The sequence below is a fragment of the Rhinoderma darwinii genome, chromosome 2 (genome assembly GCF_050947455.1).
Source record: "Rhinoderma darwinii isolate aRhiDar2 chromosome 2, aRhiDar2.hap1, whole genome shotgun sequence".
Classification (NCBI taxonomy): domain Eukaryota; kingdom Metazoa; phylum Chordata; class Amphibia; order Anura; family Rhinodermatidae; genus Rhinoderma; species Rhinoderma darwinii.
Window position 1 is genome coordinate 26,819,513 of NC_134688.1, and position 19,989 is coordinate 26,839,501.

Consider the following 19,989-nt stretch of genomic DNA (forward strand, 5'->3'; position numbering starts at 1 on the left):
ACTTTTTAATATAATAATGGCCATTTCTATTCTGGAACATCTTATTTTTTCCCCTATGTAATCGTGTGCAGTTCCAGCTCCGTGAGCACGAGTGTCTCCCAGAAACAGATATGCGTTTGTTCTGATAAAATTGTTCATTGGGATGAAAATAAATGTAGCTTTGATTTATTATCCTGAGTGAAATTGTCATTGCAATTTATCCTTGTGGTAAGTACATCGTGAAACTGGTGGAACGATATCGTTAAATCAGAGCGCCGCGGCTGGGCTGTAAAACTGTCACAGCTTGATAAGACGGGCGCGGGGTGTATAAAAAACACCGTACGAGCACAACAATAAAATAATTATTGTAACACTAAACAAAACAGCCGCGTGACAGCGTTAGTAATGGAGTCGCGTAAAATGAATTACAATAAGTAAAAGAGAGTAGAGGTGATTAATGAAGAACGAAATCAACAGGAACAGTCTCAAGGGTGCGAGGCGCTGCCCACATGCCAACGGAAGTTGAGTTATCAGCGGCATCTGACACTTTTCTTTGCACTTCTGGGTATTAATACACTTAAAGTATCTCCTTAAAGGGGTATTCCCTAAATCATAAATTATTACTTACCCACAGGATAGGTGATCATTTTCTGATCGCTGGTGTCCCGAACCCGCGGATCCAACTCCGTTCTCTACCGCAGTGAGGAAGACATTGGATAGAGCAGCAGTCGATCATGCACCCGCCGATCCATTTAATGTCTATAGGAATGACGGAAATAGCCGACTACATCGCTCGACGGTTTCAGTCATTCTCATAGACAGTGAATGGAGCGGCGGGTGCATTCTTGACCGCCGCTCCTACTCACTGCGGAAGGTGCACTATGTGTTTTTTGGGACCTCGGTTCTCACGATCGGTGGGGATCTCAAGGTAGGGCCCCCAGCGATCAAAAAAATGATCACGTATCGTGTGAATAGGTGATCATTTAAGATTTTGGGAAAACCTCTTTAAGGACCGTGCCCATTTTGGCCTTGAGGACTAGCACAACTTTAAGATTTTTTTCTCTCTGCATCCCTGCACTCATAACTTTTTACATTTTTGTGTGACGTGGCTGTGTGGGGCTCCGTTGTACTTATGTAGGTGCCTTTTTTTTGGTACAAAAACATTCGCATTTAATATTCATTATTTTTTAAGCAAAAATGGCTAAAAAGCCGTTCCGCTGCATTTTTAATTGTAATATTTTTTACAGCATAAACTGAACGTCATAAATGACTCTATAAATGTATTGTGCAGGTTGTGACGGTTGTGGCGATATCACATTATATTCATGACATCATTATATTAATAAAGTTCATTATTCATTTTACTTTTTTTTATTTAATCTCATAGCAGTATTTTTAATTACATAAGTATTCCCTAACAACAGGAAATATGGTCAGACAGTCCGGCTATGGATCCTGGGCTGTCTGCCTATACAATGAATGGGCCTCAATTGTGTCATAGGGATTCGCTGTGACAGGATGAAAGAGGGCCCCCCTCAATCGTCCCCTTTGAATGCTGTGATCAATGGATTTACGGTGGAGATCACAGGTTTCCACGATCTTTGCCGTTACAGTGGGGCGGCGGGTGTGTGTTATAGTGGTTGCCCCGCTCCTGATTGCACGGGCACGCTTGCCGTGCCCGTGCGATCAGCAGGTTGAGTATGCTGGTCCTGATGCGGCAACATCCTGTTCCTTATGACAAGCATACTCGTCATGCCTCAGCAACCAGTTAAAGTGGTTATCCAGAGAAGGCACCCAACTTTCTAAGTAGCTCCCCCCGTGATCAGGAGGGAAATCGTCAGTGCTATAGCCATGGCTGCACCGAGTCAACCAGAGCAAACCACTGCCAAGAGCGGCTTTGGCTGGTTGGAGGGACTCAAAATGCGGATTTCTCTTCATGACATCCGTATGCCCCTTAACAAATCTCCATGTCAAAATTTGTAATAACTAAAGCAACCAACCACAGTTCAGCTTTCTTTTTTGCACAGCAGTTTAATAAATGAAAGCAGCACTGTGATTGGTTGTTATGGGCAACAAGGCCAGTTTTTCTGTTAGACAATTATGATCAATGAGGCACTCGCAATGAAAAGTAGCTAGTTGCTCCTGGCAACCAATCAGGTTGCTGCTTTCATTTTTCAGCTGTTATCTGATTGGTTGCCATGGGCAATAACTCCACTTTTACTTTGCACCTATTTTGGAAAAATCTCCTCCACAGTCTTTGGAGATTCACCTCAAATTGCAAATTTAGTAGAAAGATGCATCTAAAAAAGAAGGGCATCTGCAGCGGACCTGTGCCATACTATCACAGACCCTCGATTGAGTGGGCACCACCGTCACTGTGCCCGCGCGATTAGGAGCAGGACCGTAAAACACAGGCGCACTGCTGCCCTAATGACGGAACTTCTATTCTTCATTGTTTAACCCCTTGTATGTCGCTTTCAAATCAATTTAGGGTATAGAGGAGGAGAGCAAAGGAGGGATCCCCCCTTGATAGGGTCACAAGGATATCCTGCGACGTGATCTATCCCCATACGTAGGCAGCGCAGGGTCCATTGGAGGAATCTATGGTTGTCTATTTAGAATTCCGGTTGTTAGGGCAAGTGCACAGGATAATCTACTTGTGTATATATGTAAGTACATTATTATGTCAACTCATAAATAATAAAGAAATTCCCGTTATGGAATTTAAAAAAAATGTACATAAATATTAACTAAAAATATTTGGGGAACAAAAAGTAAACATTAAAAAATAAAAACACGCAAACAATATTTATACATATAAGGCATTTAGTTCTATAACGGTTACAAAGTATCAAATAATATGTGCATGTTAGGCTTCGTTCACATCAGCGTCAGAGCTCCGTTTTGGCGTTCCGTCTGAGCTTTGGTCCTCGTTTATCAAAATGTCTACAAGAAAACCTGGCAACCAATCAGGGCTCAGCTTCACTGTGAAAATAAAAAAAGCTGCACTGTGACCGGTTGCTATGGGCAACAAGGCCAGTTTTTCCTCTTAAGGGCTATGTACACCTTTGACATTTATTTTATGTTTTTAAAATTGTGAATCCGTTTGATTGCACCAATCAAACTGATTCACAATTTAAAAAAAAAACGGTATCAAAGGTGTACATAGCCTTTAAGAGAAAAACCGGCCTTGTTGCCCATAGCAACCGGTCACAGTGTAGCTTCCTAAATACATTTTATTAAAAATAATTTTGACTTTTTGAGATACAGCTGCTTTGTATCCTGTATACAGAGCAGCTGTATCTTGCACTGAATCCGTCAGGTCAGCGAGACGGACGGGTTCAGTGACAGCGGGTCCTGTGTGTCTCTGACATGTAGGGTCGAGCTGTTAACGATCAAGTTCATAACTTAGATGTTATCGATTACAGGTGGATCATGTGTGTCTCGACCCGCTGACACTGAACCCGTCCGTCCCGCTGCCTCATCCTGTTCACTTCTTAAATATTGTGGCAGCCATTCTTCCTCATAACCCCGCAATGGCACATCTGCACAACCTTACCCATCCCTCCGCTCTCCACCTGCAGCCGTCCCATCTGACTATTATCTTCTTTATATTCTTACAAAACAGTAAATGTCACAGTGCCCCCCAAACAGTCACATTGTCCCTAGAACAGGGACAGCGACATTGCACCCATAAGGGTATGTTCACACGCAAAAACGTCTCAAAATACGGAGCTGTTTTCAAGAGAAAGCAGCTACTGATTTTCAGACGTTTTTTGTGCTACGCGCGATTTTTGCAGCGTTTTTTACAGCCGTTTTTGGAACTTTTTTCAATAGAGTCTATGGAAAACGGCTCCAAAAACGTCCCAAGAAGTGTCCTGCACCGTTTTTTTACACGTAAAAAAACGCAGCGAAAAACGCTCCGTCAGAACAGAACGCTGTTTTCCGATTGAAATCAATGGGCAGATGTTTGGAGGCGTTCTGCTTCTTATTTTTCGGCCGTTTTTCGGGCGTTTATGGCCCGAAAAACGGCCGTGTGAACATACCCTAATAGTCACAGTGCCCGTATAACAGAAGCGCTTCATGTGTGGGAATCGGAGGTTGTTTGGGGGGGGTGTTTGTAGTAATGCTCACCTTTTTTAGTTGAGCAGTGAGGCACAAATACTCAACTAGTTTTATAGTCAATGTATCCCATCCACGTAACGGAGTCGTTCCCGGGTCTCTCGAGGGAAGCCGGTAATTCAATAGGAATAAAAAGGTATAAAAAAAGAGTAGTAAGGCCTCATGCACACTTCCATCACCGTTTTATCGGCCGTTTTTGACGGATCCAGTGTGTCCGTTTTTGTTTCCATGTGGTTTGTCTCACCCAGCCGTTGCTATGGCAACGGATCCGTCAAAAACGGACGGCACACGGAGGCCGAGTTCCCACGTAGCGTAAACGCTGCGGAATTTCCGCAACGGAGTTCTGTGCGGAAATTCCGCAGCATTTACAGTAGCAGCAAAGTGGATGAGATGTAGTAAATCTCATGCGCGCGTTGCGAAAAAAAACCCTGCAGCGTAAACGTTAATAAATTGATCTACGGTGCATAAGTTAATTCCGCAGCGTATCAATTTATGCTGCGTTTCTGTTGATTTTGCGTTGCGGTTTTTCCCCATTGTATTCAATAGGGAAAACCCGCAACTGAAAGCCAAGTGTTGCGACTTTTGCGGCGTATTTGCAACGATTACGGCGCAAAAATTGCAACTACGGAAAAAAAAAATCATACTTACCCTCTGGCCTCCTAAGATTTCTCTGCGCGTAGTCCGGCCTCCTGGGATGACGTTTTATCCCATGTGACCGCTGCAGCCAATCACTGGCTGCAGCGTCACATGGCCTGCAACGTCATTGTAGGAGACCGGGCTACGCACAGAGAAGAGGGAAGGGGCAAGTATCAAAGTTTTTTTGTTTGTTTTTTTTCAAGCGCTGCTTTTTTTCCGGACGGAATGTGCTGTGGGTTCCAGGTCGGACACTTTTTACGGGAACCCGGCCTAATGATAACATACAGGTCATTGTTTTCAAAGGAAAAAATCCTGTAAAAAAGAAGGCCCGCAAAAACAAAAGAAAAAACACTGTTCATTAAATATTCATGTGGTTGCCCCTAGCAACTGTGAAGGACACATCCTTTTTGTCTCTGTAAAACATTAGTATACCTTTATTAAATATGTGAAAAGTCTAGAAAAAATATCATATTAAAAGGGTGCGCCTATAATTGTTTTGTTTTTTTATACATTTATAAAAGTTTAATGATTTAAGATCGGGCTCGAAACGCGTAATCTTGTACACTGCGATTACTTTTTAATAAAACTCTTTTATACATGAAGACAAAAGAGCCTTTGCGTTTTCCCTGAGGAGAGTAACTACTCATCTTTATACCTTTTTATTCCCGTATAACAGTTAGGGTATGTTCACACACAGAGTCAAAAACGTCTGAAAATACAGAGTTGTTTTCAAGGGAAAACAGCTCCTGATTTTCAGACGTTTTTCGCAGCGTTTTTTACGTCCGTTTTTTGGAGCTGTTTTCAATAGAGTCAATGAAAAACGGCTCCAAAAACGTCCCAAGAAGTGTCCTGCACTTCTTTTGACGAGCCGTCATTTTACGCGCCATATTTTGACAGCGATTCATAAAATTAAGGCTGGGTTCACACGACCTATTTTCAGGCGTAAACGAGGCGTATTATGCCTCGTTTTACGCCTAAAAATAGGGCTCCAATACGTCGGCAAACATCTGCCCATTCATTTGAATGGGTTTGCCGACGTACTGTGCAGACGACCTGTCATTTACGCGTCTTCGCTTGACAGCTGTCAAAAGACGACGCGTAAAAATACAGCCTCGTCAAAAGAAGTGCTGGACACTTATATACATTATATGCGGGACACTTATATACATTATATGCGGGACACTTATATACATTATATGCAGGACACTTATATACATTATATGCGGGACACTTATATACATTATATGCAGGACACTTATATACATTATATGCGGGACACTTATATACATTATATGCGGGACACTTATATACATTATATGCGGGACACTTATATACATTATATGCGGGACACATATACATTATATGCGGGACACTTATATACATTATATGCGGGGCACTTATATACATTATATGCGGGACACTTATATACATTATATGCGGGGCACTTATATACATTATATGCAGGACACTTATATACATTATATGCAGGACACTTATATACATTATATGCAGGACACTTATATACATTATATGCGGGACACTTATACACATTATATGCGGGACACTTATATACATTATATGCAGGACACTTATATACATTATATGCAGGACACTTATATACATTATATGCGGGACACTTATATACATTATATGCAGGACACTTATATACATTATATGCTGGACACTTATATACATTATATGCGGGACACTTATATACATTATATGCGGGACACTTATATACATTATATGCAGGACACTTATATACATTATATGCGGGACATTTATATACATTATATGCGGGACACTTATATACATTATATGCAGGACACTTATATACATTATATGCAGGACACTTATATACATTATATGCGGGACACTTATACACATTATATGCGGGACACTTATATACATTATATGCAGGACGCTTATATACATTATATGCAGGACACTTATATACATTATATGCGGGACACTTATATACATTATATGCAGGACACTTATATACATTATATGCAGGACACTTATATACATTATATGCGGGACACTTATATACATTATATGCAGGACACTTATATACATTATATGCGGGACACTTATATACATTATATGCGGGACACATATACATTATATGCGGGACACTTATATACATTATATGCAGGACACTTATATACATTATATGCGGGACACTTATATACATTATATGCGGGACACTTATATACATTATATGCGGGACACTTATATACATTATATGCAGGACACTTATATACATTATATGCAGGACACTTATATACATTATATGCGGGACACTTATATACATTATATGCAGGGCACTTGTATACATTATATGCAGGACACATATATACATTATATGCAGGACACTTCTATACATTATATGCGGGACACTTATATACATTATATGCGGGACACTTATATACATTATATGCAGGGCACTTATATACATTATATGCAGGACACTTATATACATTATATGCGGGACACTTATATACATTATATGCAGGACACTTATATACATTATATGCAGGACACTTATATACATTATATGCAGGACACTTATATACATTATATGCAGGACACTTATATACATTATATGCAGGACACTTACATACATTATATGCGGGACACTTACATACATTATATGCGGGACACTTATATACATTATATGCGGGACACTTATATACATTATATGCTGGGCACTTATATACATTATATGCGGGACACTTATATACATTATATGCGGGACACTTATATACATTATATGCAGGACACTTATATACATTATATGCGGGACACTTATATACATTATATGCGGGACACTTATATACATTATATGCGGGACACTTATATACATTATATGCGGGACACTTATATACATTATATGCGGGACACTTATATACATTATATGCGGGACACTTATATACATTATATGCGGGACACTTATATACATTATATGCGGGACACTTATATACATTATATGCGGGACACTTATATACATTATATGCGGGACACTTATATACATTATATGCGGGACACTTATATACATTATATGCGGGACACTTATATACATTATATGCGGGACACTTATATACATTATATGCGGGGCACTTATATACATTATATGCGGGACACTTATATACATTATATGCGGGGCACTTATATACATTATATGCAGGACACTTATATACATTATATGCAGGACACTTATATACATTATATGCAGGACACTTATATACATTATATGCGGGACACTTATACACATTATATGCGGGACACTTATATACATTATATGCAGGACGCTTATATACATTATATGCAGGACACTTATATACATTATATGCGGGACACTTATATACATTATATGCAGGACACTTATATACATTATATGCGGGACACTTATATACATTATATGCTGGACACTTATATACATTATATGCGGGACACTTATATACATTATATGCGGGACACTTATATACATTATATGCGGGACACTTATATACATTATATGCAGGACACTTATATACATTATATGCGGGACACTTATATACATTATATGCGGGACACTTATATACATTATATGCGGGACACTTATATACATTATATGCGGGACACTTATATACATTATATGCGGGACACTTATATACATTATATGCGGGACACATATACATTATATGCGGGACACTTATATACATTATATGCAGGACACTTATATACATTATATGCGGGACACTTATATACATTATATGCGGGACACTTATATACATTATATGCGGGACACTTATATACATTATATGCAGGACACTTATATACATTATATGCAGGACACTTATATACATTATATGCGGGACACTTATATACATTATATGCCGGACACTTATATACATTATATGCAGGACACTTATAAACATTATATGCAGGACACTTATATACATTATATGCAGGACACTTATATACATTATATGCTGGACACTTATATACATTATATGCAGGGCACTTGTATACATTATATGCAGGACACATATATACATTATATGCAGGACACTTCTATACATTATATGCGGGACACCTATATACATTATATGCGGGACACTTATATACATTATATGCAGGGCACTTATATACATTATATGCAGGACACTTATATACATTATATGCGGGACACTTATATACATTATATGCAGGACACTTATATACATTATATGCAGGACACTTATATACATTATATGCAGGACACTTATATACATTATATGCAGGACACTTATATACATTATATGCAGGACACTTACATACATTATATGCGGGACACTTATATACATTATATGCGGGACACTTATATACATTATATGCGGGACACTTATATACATTATATGCAGGGCACTTATATACATTATATGCGGGACACTTATATACATTATATGCAGGACACTTATATACATTATATGCAGGACACATATACATTATATGCAGGACACTTATATACATTATATGCAGGAGACTTCTATACATTATATGCAGGACACTTATATACATTATATGCGGGACACTTATATACATTATATGCGGGACACATATACATTATATGCAGGACACTTCTATACATTATATGCGGGACACTTATATACATTATATGCAGGGCACTTATATACATTATATGCAGGACACATATATACATTATATGCAGGACACTTCTATACATTATATGCGGGACACTTATATACATTATATGCGGGACACTTATATACATTATATGCAGGACACTTATATAAATTATATGCAGGACACTTATATACATTATATGCGGGACACTTATATACATTATATGCAGGACACTTATATACATTATATGCAGGACACTTATATACATTATATGCAGGACACTTATATACATTATATGCGGGACACTTATATACATTATATGCAGGACACTTATATACATTATATGCAGGACACTTATATACATTATATGCAGGACACTTATATACATTATATGCAGGACACTTATATACATTATATGCGGGACACTTATATACATTATATGCAGGACACTTATATACATTATATGCGGGACACTTATATACATTATATGCAGGACACTTATATACATTATATGCAGGACACTTATATACATTATATGCAGGACACTTATATACATTATATGCGGGACACTTATATACATTATATGCGTGACACTTATATACATTATATGCAGGGCACTTATATACATTATATGCGGGACACTTATATACATTATATGCGGGACACTTATATACATTATATGCGGGACACTTATATACATTATATGCAGGACACTTATATACATTATATGCAGGACACTTCTATACATTATATGCGGGGCACTTATATACATTATATGCGGGACACTTATATACACTATATGCAGGACACTTATATACATTATATGCGGGACACTTATATACATTATATGCAGGACACTTATATACATTATATGCAGGGTACTTATATACATTATATGCGGGACACTTATATACATTATATGCGGGACACTTATATACATTATATGCGGGACACTTATATACATTATATGCGGGACACTTATTTACATTATATGCAGGGCACTTATATACATTATATGCGGGACACTTATATACATTATATGCGGGACACTTATACATTATATGCAGGACACTTATATACATTATATGCAGGGCACTTATATACATTATATGCAGGACACTTATATACATTATATGCGGGACACTTATATACATTGTATGCAGGACACTTCTTTGCCATGTAATTTGAGCCGTTCTTCATTGAACTCAATGAAGAGCAGCTCAAGATTTACGAGCGTCACAGACGCCTCGTATATTACGAGGAGGAGCATGTACGGCTGAAACGACGCAGCTGTTTTCTTCTGAAAACAGGCTGTCATTTCAGCCGTAAATGACAGCTAGCGTGTGAACATACCCTAAAACTCCCAAATTACGTCTGAAAATAGGCCATGTGAACATACCCTTATAGTCACAGTGCCCCCATAACAATGCTAGCCGTGGTGTCCCTATAATAGTAATAACCACAGTGCCCCCATAAAATGTTATATCACAGTACCTCCATAAGGCTGGGTTCACACGACCACATTAACGTCCGTAAAGGACGGACGTATTTCGGCCAGAAGTCCCGGACCGAACTCAGTGCAGGGAGCCGGGCTCCTAGCATCATAGTTATGTACGACGCTAGGAGTCCCTGCCTCTCTGCAGGACAACTGTCCCGTACTGTAATCATGTTTTCAGTACGGGACAGTAGTTCCACGGAGAGGCAGGGACTCCTAGCATCGGGCAAAAACGCTGTGAAATACCCTTTCTCTGCCTCCCATTGATGTCAATGGGAGGTCAGGCGTAAGCGCCCGAAGAAGCCCATGTTGCTTCTTCCCACGAGCGTTCTGTACCGCTCGCGGGGAAAAAACGCGTCCGCCTCCCTTTGAAATCAATGTAAGCCATTTTCAGACGTTTTTTGGCGCGTTTTCCGCGTCAAAAAATGTGTAAAAAAACTGAACTGGGCCTAACAATCAAAGTAAGTGTGTCACTCACTGTGTCCCCATAACATTGAAAGCCATAGTTCCCAATAACAGTGGTAGCCACAGAGATTCTGACGATTCCCAAACCTTTCCCCCACTGATGAGCTGTGACCTTGAGGGGAACAGAAGTAGTTATGGTCATAAGCAGCACGGCATTGTAATCAGTGATAATCACTTTTTGTTGTCCATTGATTCCAATGACCTCAAGCAGCCTGACCTGTATGTATATGTTCACACTGGGCGGATATGCTGCGTACAAGTACACATCGTATCTGCCCTGGGCGCCATAGAGAATTCCGGCCGAAAAAGCGCACCAAATTGTGCAGTTTTTTGGCCGGAATGTCCACTACGGAAAACTGCACAGAAAACAAGTTTCATACTTACCTGGCCATGACGACGTGTCCATCTGCCGTCCTGCAGCCCGGCCTCCTGAGATGTCGTTTCATCCCGTGTGACCGCTGCAGCCTGTCATTGGGTTTTTCGGACGGAATTTCCGCTGCGGAGGAAAGCCGTTCATACTTACACCCTGCGTCTTCCCTGACGTCCGCTCCGGCCTCCCTGGATGACGTTGCAGGCCTGTGATTGGCTGCAGCGGTCACATGGGATGCAACGTCATCCCAGTAGGCCGGACTGCAGGAAGAAGGAGGGCATTCTGGGTAAGTATGATTTTTTTTTCTTCCTCTGTAGTTACGTTTTTGAGGCGCAAAAGTCGCAACACTTGGATTTGTGTTGCAGGTTTTGCATCAAAATCACAATGAAAAATCAGCTGAAACGCAGGATAAATTGACATGCTGCGGAATTAAATTCTGCACCGCCGGTCAATTTATTAAAGTGTACGCTGCGTTTTTGTCCCGCAGTGTGTGCATGAGTTTTTCTAAATCTCATCCACTTTGTTGCTACTGTAAATGCTGCGGAATTCTGTTACGGAAATTCCGCAGCGTTTACGCTACGTGGGAACCCGGCCTAAGGCCTCATGCACACGTCGTGCACTACGAAGCCATACAGGACTTTGCTGGGTGCCACATTTCTAGAGTAGAATACCTCGGTATATATGGCATCTGCTGGCACACGCTACCTTTATTTTTTTCTGTATGATTTATATGGAAACTGACAGAAAACCCCTCTGCCTGCCTCCATATTAAACCATAAGCATTCTGAGGTACCGTAAAGGCCCCATGCACTTATACGGGTGCCCTATTACAGGCCCGGGAGTGTTCATTGGGTTCTATAGTGACATTTTTATACCTGCTAGTCCTTATTAAATTGCGACATTACAGCGAATTGCGAACAACCTGAAAATTTCCCCTACGGTTAAAAAAGTTGTGACTTTTACAGTGATATGCCGCTGTGTGGTCCTAGCCTTAAGGGCCATGTACACCTTTCTAAGCAATTATTATTAAATGTATGTATTTAGTGTTTTTAAGCAGCTCGATTGTTTTTGGGGTTTCGTTTTTACGGCTTTCACCATGCAGTAAAAATGACAACGTAACTTTATTCTGTGGCTCAATACGATTACAGTGATACCAAATTTATATAGGTTTTTTTTATATTTTACTACTTTTTTAAAGAAAAAAAATTGTTTTGTGTCGCCACATTTTGAGTCATACCTTTTTTTAATTTTTCCGTGGATTGAGCGGTGTGAGGCCTTATTTTTTGCGGGACGAGCTGTGGTTTTTATCGGTACCATTTTTTGGTACATACGACTTTTTGATCACTGCTTGTTAAAAAATTTTTGAGAGCTAAGTTGACCAAAACTCAGGGATTTTGACGGTTACATTTTTTTTTTTTTTTTTACGGCGTTCGCCATGCGCATTAAATAATGGTATATTGTAATAGTTCAGAATTTTATGGACGCAGCGATACAAATTTTGCTAGCTTTTTTTTTTTTACATTACTTTAGAAGAAAACATTTTTTTTTTTAACTTTTAATATATATTTTTTTTAATACCAAAAACTTAATTTCACTTTTTTTTTTACACAGTTTTAGTCCCCCTTGGGCACTCAAACCTTAATGTATTGCAGTGTATAGTCATTTTTACAGGCTTCTGTTAAGGCAGGGCTTAACAGGCAGAGTGAAGGCAGTCCTGGGGGCCATGACAACCATCGTCAACCCCCGATCTCGTGCTGTCAGAGGCGGCCGCCCCCCCTATTTTCAACGCCTCAGATGCTGCTTTCATGATTAACCGCAGCATTTGAGGGGTTAAACAGCCAGAAACCACACGATCGGTGTTGCTGGCCGTTAGTCCTGGGTGACAGCTGTAAAACACAGCTGACACCTGCAGCATATGGAGCGCGCTCCATACATCACCTCCCCGCACCCAGACGTAATAGCACGTCAAGGTGCACAAAGAGGTTCATGTGGATATTGACTGCAGATCAAGGATACTTGTTCTCATGGTCAGTTAATGTCTTGTACACACTCATCATACTAATGTAGACAAAGCTTGACGAGGATGGAGCGGTGAAGATTTATTGGAACGCGTCAATGATTTACTCCAATGATTGGCGATGCAATAAGGTTCTGTCCGTGGTTGGCATCTTATTAATCAATGTTCGGGTCTTCTAATCAGCACAATCTTCAATACCAGCGGGTTGTCATTTATAGAAATTATATATGGTGCTGCTTGGAGCACAGGAGCCTAAGGCTGGGTTCACACGTGGCGGAATTTCACTTAAATTCCGCTGCGGACATTCCGCAGCGTTAATCCGCAGCGGAGCCGTTTGTCCATTGACTTCCACTTTAATTTAGCAGTGTTCGTCTAGACGATGCGTAAAATTCCGCTGCGGAGCATAGGCTGCGGAGCGGAATTTGGTGTCCGCAGCATGCTCTGTCTGTTGCGGAGCAGTGGCGGACTCATGGCGGAATTTCTCCATTGACTTCAATGGAGATTCTAAGTTCCGCAATGAAGTCCGCAGCTGTCATGCACATGTTATGTGTGCTGCGAATGCGTCTTGCTTTTTTAACTTGACATTTCTTCATTCTGGCTGGACCTATGTATTTCTAGGTCTACAGCCAGACTGAGGAAGTCAATGGGGCTCCCGTAATGACGGGAGCGTTGCTAGGAGACGTCAGTAAATAGTCACTGTCCAGGGTGCTGAAAGAGTTAAGCGATCGGCAGTAACTGTTTCTGCACCCGGGACAGTGACTACCGATCCCAATATACAGCAACCTGTAAAAAAAATAGAAGTTCATACTTACCGAGAACTCCCTGCTTCTGTCTCCAGTCCGGCCTCCCAGGATGACGTTTCAGTCTAAGTGACGGCTGCAGCCAATCACAGGCCAAGCACAGGCTACAGCGGTCACATGGACTGCCGCGTCATCCAGGGAGGTCGGGCTGGATGCCGATGGAGGGACGCGTCACCAAGACAACGGCCGGTAAGTATGAATTTCTTTTACTTTCACTAGGGAAAGTGCTGTCCCTTCTCTCTATCCTGCACTGATAGAGAGAAGGGAAGCACTTTTACCGCAGTCCGCAGCAGCTAGTCCGCATCAATTTACTGCACATTTTGGGCAGATCCGCAGCAGAATCTGCAACGCAGATTCTGTGCGGCATTGATGCGGACAGTTGCGGAGGAAATCCGCCACGTGTGGTCATGCCCTAACATTGGGAAACATTTGCATCCAACAAACATCGCTGTATCACTATTAAATCTGCTCCTTTTTACACCGCAGCAAAAATTTAAAGGGCCACTATCATGAGCGGCAAATTTCATTTGCCACCGCATGGGTGTATGGTTTAGGTCGCGTGCAGCTGCCGCCCTGTGTGTTCTTACCTTTCTCAAAACCAGGTAACTCCTTTAACCCCCCCTAAGAACCGGCCTATTTTGGTTTTTAAGGACCAAGTAATTTTTTTTTTATTTTTTTCACATTTTTATTTTTTTCCTGTTGCTGTTTGAGGTCTTGTTGTTTGCGGGACGAGTTGTATTTTTCAATAGCACCATTTTGGGGTACATATAATTTATTGATTAGCTTTGATCCATTTTTTTTTTTTTGGCAGGCATTTAAAAAAACTCAGCTATTTCACCATTGTTTTTATATTTTTTTTATGTATATTTTTTTTTAAGTTTTAGTACTTTTGCATAAGAGTATGTTTTATTGAAAAAAGTCATTTTTCTGTCCTCACATTTTGGGAGCCCCAACTATTTTTTTTTTTGTCAATCTAGCCGTATGACGGCTTGTACAAAGATACATAGATTTTTGACAAATTTAAATCATTTTTTTGGGGGAAATGGAAAAAAAACCAGAAAATGTACCATAGGTTTTTTTTTACTCTATGTGCTGTGCGTTATAAATAATATGTTAACTTTATTCTATGTGTCGTTACGATTGTGGTGGTACCAAATTTTTATTTTTGACAGTAAAGTATTTTTAAAAAATTAAATAATTTGTAATGAAAAAAGGCATTTATTTTTAATGAAAAAAGGCTGTCAATCACCGCTGGGCTTTCGCTGTTGATTGCACGGGCACAGCTTCTCTGGCCATGAGATCACCATGAAATACATGTACGTCATATTGGAGCAATTCAACCTATAGTGTTAGTAGAACATAAATACAATTAGCGTCCATGTATAAATATGGCTTTAAGGCCTCATGCACACTTCCATCACCGTTTTCACGGATCCATGATTGTATCAGTGTGGTTCCCGTGTACACTTCCGTGTTTCAGTTTCCGAGAGGAAACTAATTCCCATTCACACTATGCACCCGATATCAGTGCGGGCACAGCATTTCATTGTGAGTAGCTGTACACAGCATGGACAGCGACAGGGTCCTGAAACCTATATTGTGAGCGCCGCGTATGGTGCTCACTGTCCAGCGGTCGTCACTGTCCAGGGTGCTGAAAGAGTTACGATCAGTGCTGGATAGAGAGAAGGGGCTGCACTGATCGGCAGTAACTCTTTCAGCACCCTGGACAGTGACTACTGCTGGACCATGCGCGGCGCTCACAGTATAGATTTCTAATGTTTCCTTTAAAAACCCGCAACAACTAAAAAGTTTATACTTACCCAGAACTCCCTGCTTCTTCCTCTAGTCCGGCCTCCTGGGATAACGTTTCACACCATGTGACGGCTGCAGCCTATCACAGGCTGCAGCGGTCACATGGACTGCCGCTTCATCCAGGGAGGTCGGACTGGATGCCAAAAGAGGGACGCGTCAAAAAGACAACGGCTGGGGTACGTTTGAACTTCCGCTGCGGAAACTCTGCCCGAAAGGGCTGCCCCTTTCTATCCAGCACTGATAGAGAGTAGAGGCTGCCGATCAGATCTGTATAGAGATAAGAGGCTGGCGATCAGTGCTGGATAGAGAGAAGGGTCTGCCGATTAGTGCAGTGCAATATCTCTCTCTACGTGTACTTCTGCCCGCCCGGCTGTTGCTAGGCAACGGCTAAGTCACACAAGAACGGCACACGGATGCCTTCCATGTGCCTTCAGTTTTTTTGACAGACCCATTGACTTGCATGGGCCTCACGGTCACGGAATCTGGGACAAAAGTAGGACATGCTCTACTTTTGTTGGAACGGAACAACGGGACCGTCAAAAAACTGAAGTGTGCATGGCCCCATTGAAATGAATTGGTCAGGGTGCTAGCTGTCAAAAAAACAGCTAGCATCCTGAAGGAAAAAACGGAAGTGGGCATAAGGCCTCATGTCCATTTCAGTTATTTTCTTCAGGGTGCTATCCGTTTTGGTAACGGATAGCACACTGACACACTCATTTCTATGGGGCCATGCACACTTCCGTTGTTTTAAAGGTTCCGTGCTTCCGTCAAAAGTAGAACATGTCCTACTTTTGTCCGTGGTCCAGTGACCGTCTTGTCCATTGAAGCCTATGGGTCTGTCAAAACAACGGACGGCACACAGAAGTCATCCTTGTGCTGTCCGTTTTTCACGGATCTGTTGCCAAGCAACGGCAGGGCGTGCCAAAGTTCCTAGCATTCAACGCACAAGATGGGTTTTAACGGATCATTTAAAACGGGAGACAAATGGAAGCACAACGTCTGTTTAAAACTGAACAACGGAAAGAATGCGGAGTGACAACGGAAAGAATGCAGAGTGACAACTGAAACCACACGGATGGCAGAACGGACACACGGATCCGTTTTAAACTGACGTGAAAACGGTGAAGGATGTGTGCATGACGCCTAAGAGCATACAATGTTTTTGAGGGAAGTGACCTTTCATGATGCCATAACTTTTTTTGCCAAGGAGCAGAATTGTATATATACAGTAGATGCTGGAGCGGTTGGGATGTAATTGCATAACCAGACATACGTATTTTAGCAGATGTTAACATTTTCAGAAGGTGGAGTGCTGCTTGAACGGCTCTTTCCGTAACGCCTATAGACTTCAATGGGGAGGACACGGCCACAAGGGGACAATAAAAATCTGCACAAAATCTCGGTGCCCCAATAGATAAGGGTCCCAAAGGTGGAATATTCTGGCAATATGAAGGGATCAGGCACCAAGTCAGATCTCAGCCTCCTACAGTAGAACAATGCCGGACGTTATAACATATGACATGGGCAAAAAGAGGCCCAGCAAAGTATAAGGCCTCATGCACACGTCCGTGCCCCTAATCACGGCCTGCAGTTATGGGCACGGGTGGCCGCGGATAGCCACCCGCATTTTCGGGAGTATGGCCTGTAAAAAGCAAAACATAGGACATGTTCCATAATTTTCTAAACATTTCTACGGCCCGGACACCTTCCCGCAAATTTACGGGAAGGTGTCCGAAGTCAATAGAAGTGAATGGGTCCGTAATTATGGTCCGCAATTATAGACGATTTTTACGGCCGTGTGCATGGGGCCTCAAGCAGGTTCTCAGACTAAATGTATACCTGTATATTCCACTGCATGGAGAATCGCCCAGCTGTAAGTCGGTCGTAGACAGCCGGACACCCAAGTGTGAGGGAAGAAACTGTATTTTATCATTTCTGGATCGTTTCGTACTTATCATACAAGTGAGTCCTGTGTTTTCAATGGAGACAATGAAGCCCTAATTATATTATCTGTCACATTATCAGGGCTGTGTGCAGACTCAGAAAATAAATCTCTATTACTCTATTCTATTACAGCAAAAATGACTGGACGGCCTCTGAAGAGAAAGTTACCCGATAATGGTCACAGTTCCATAGCTGGACCATCTAACCAGGTACGTTTCTATCTTGTGAGGATTGAGTTCCTTTTTTTTATTTAAACAGAAAATTCTGCTCTGATAAAAATACATCTTTTTTAAATGTTAGAGCTCCAAAGCCCTTGCATAGAGTAAAATGACCACATTTTGGCTGCTTGAAGTGACCACTAGGGGGAGCTTACTGCATACTGTTTATAAATTTAACCCTTTCCCGTCGCTAATCTGTAGATTTACATTGGGAAAGCGTATTTCAAAATGGAGCCCGCTCAGAAGCTGAGCGGGCACCATAACCGCCGGGTCTCTGCTGTGTTGCACAGCAGGGACCCAGCGGCAATGCTTACGATCAGAAAAATTTCCGATCGCAAGCATTTAACCCCTCAGATGCCGGTGTCAGATGTGACCACCGGCATCTGAGGGGTTTTTGCTGCCCCTTTCGTTTCAGGGCCGGTCACTGGCTCCCACGCGACGAGATCGCAGGAGCCAGTGAACTCCTATAGCGGCTGGGAGCCTTGTGAACGCTCCCAGCCCTGCTATAGGACGATTGCTATTGAGATCTGCCTGTGGCAGGTCTCAAGAGCAATGCACTAATTTTGCCATAGACTGCAATATTGCAGTCTATGGCATAAGCGATCTAATGATCGCAGGTTCAAGCCCCCTACGGGGGGCTATAAAATAGTAATAAAAAAAAGGTAAAAATAAATGTTACAAATATTTAAAGAAAATATATAAAAATTAAAATCACCCCCCTTTCCCTAGATCACATATAAAAGTAAATAAATAAACATACGTATTAGGTATCCCTACGTCTGAAAATGCCCGAACTATAAAAATATTTTTCCAATAGCAGGAAAAAAGGTCAAAATATTAGAATTGTCGTTTTTTTGCCACTTCAACCCCCCAAAAAAATTTAAGAAAAAGTGATCGAAATGCCAGACAGTCCCCAAAACGGTATTACTAAAAACAACATCTTTGGCCTCATGCACACGACCGTGCCCGTAATTACGACCCGTAATTACGGGCACGGCCGGCCACGGGCAGCTGGCCGTTTTTACGGGCCGTGCTCCCATTATAGAGTATAGTACCACGGCCCGTAAAATAAAATAGGACATGTTCTATATTTTTCAACGGCACGGGCACCTTCCAGTAAGCAAACGGGGAGGTACCCGTGGCCAATAGAAGTCTATGGGCCCGTAATTACGGGCGTTTTTATGTTCGTGTGTATGGGGCCTTTCTCTGTACAAAAAGACGCCTTACACAGCTCTGTACACAGAAATATAAAAAAGTTACGGGGGTCACAATATGGTGGTGCAAAAAAATTTTTTCCTGTTTCTTTCAAACATTTACATTTTTTTTAACTACTAGGTACTAAAACATAACAAAAACTATATCAATTTGGAATCACCGTGATCGTACTGACACGCAGAATAAAGGTAATGTGGGATTTTCACCGTACAGCGAATACCGTAAAAATGAAACACTGCTGGTTTTTTTCCCAATTCCACCCCATTCTGATTGTTTTTCCAGCTTCCCAGTACAGTGCCCGCAAT

At 41.2% G+C, this 19,989-nt stretch overlaps 1 protein-coding gene across 2 annotated transcripts in view; it reads left to right on the top strand.

Annotated features, from left to right (window-relative positions):
- The window catches only part of PIWIL4 (piwi like RNA-mediated gene silencing 4), a 174,026-nt gene that overhangs the window by 1,988 nt on the left and 152,049 nt on the right, over positions 1–19,989 (top strand). For both annotated transcript variants that reach the window (XM_075851489.1, XM_075851491.1), the window contains one exon: positions 18,384–18,460. In XM_075851489.1, the coding sequence (XP_075707604.1) occupies positions 18,384–18,460 (77 nt within the window). The remainder of the gene's footprint in view (positions 1–18,383; positions 18,461–19,989) is intronic.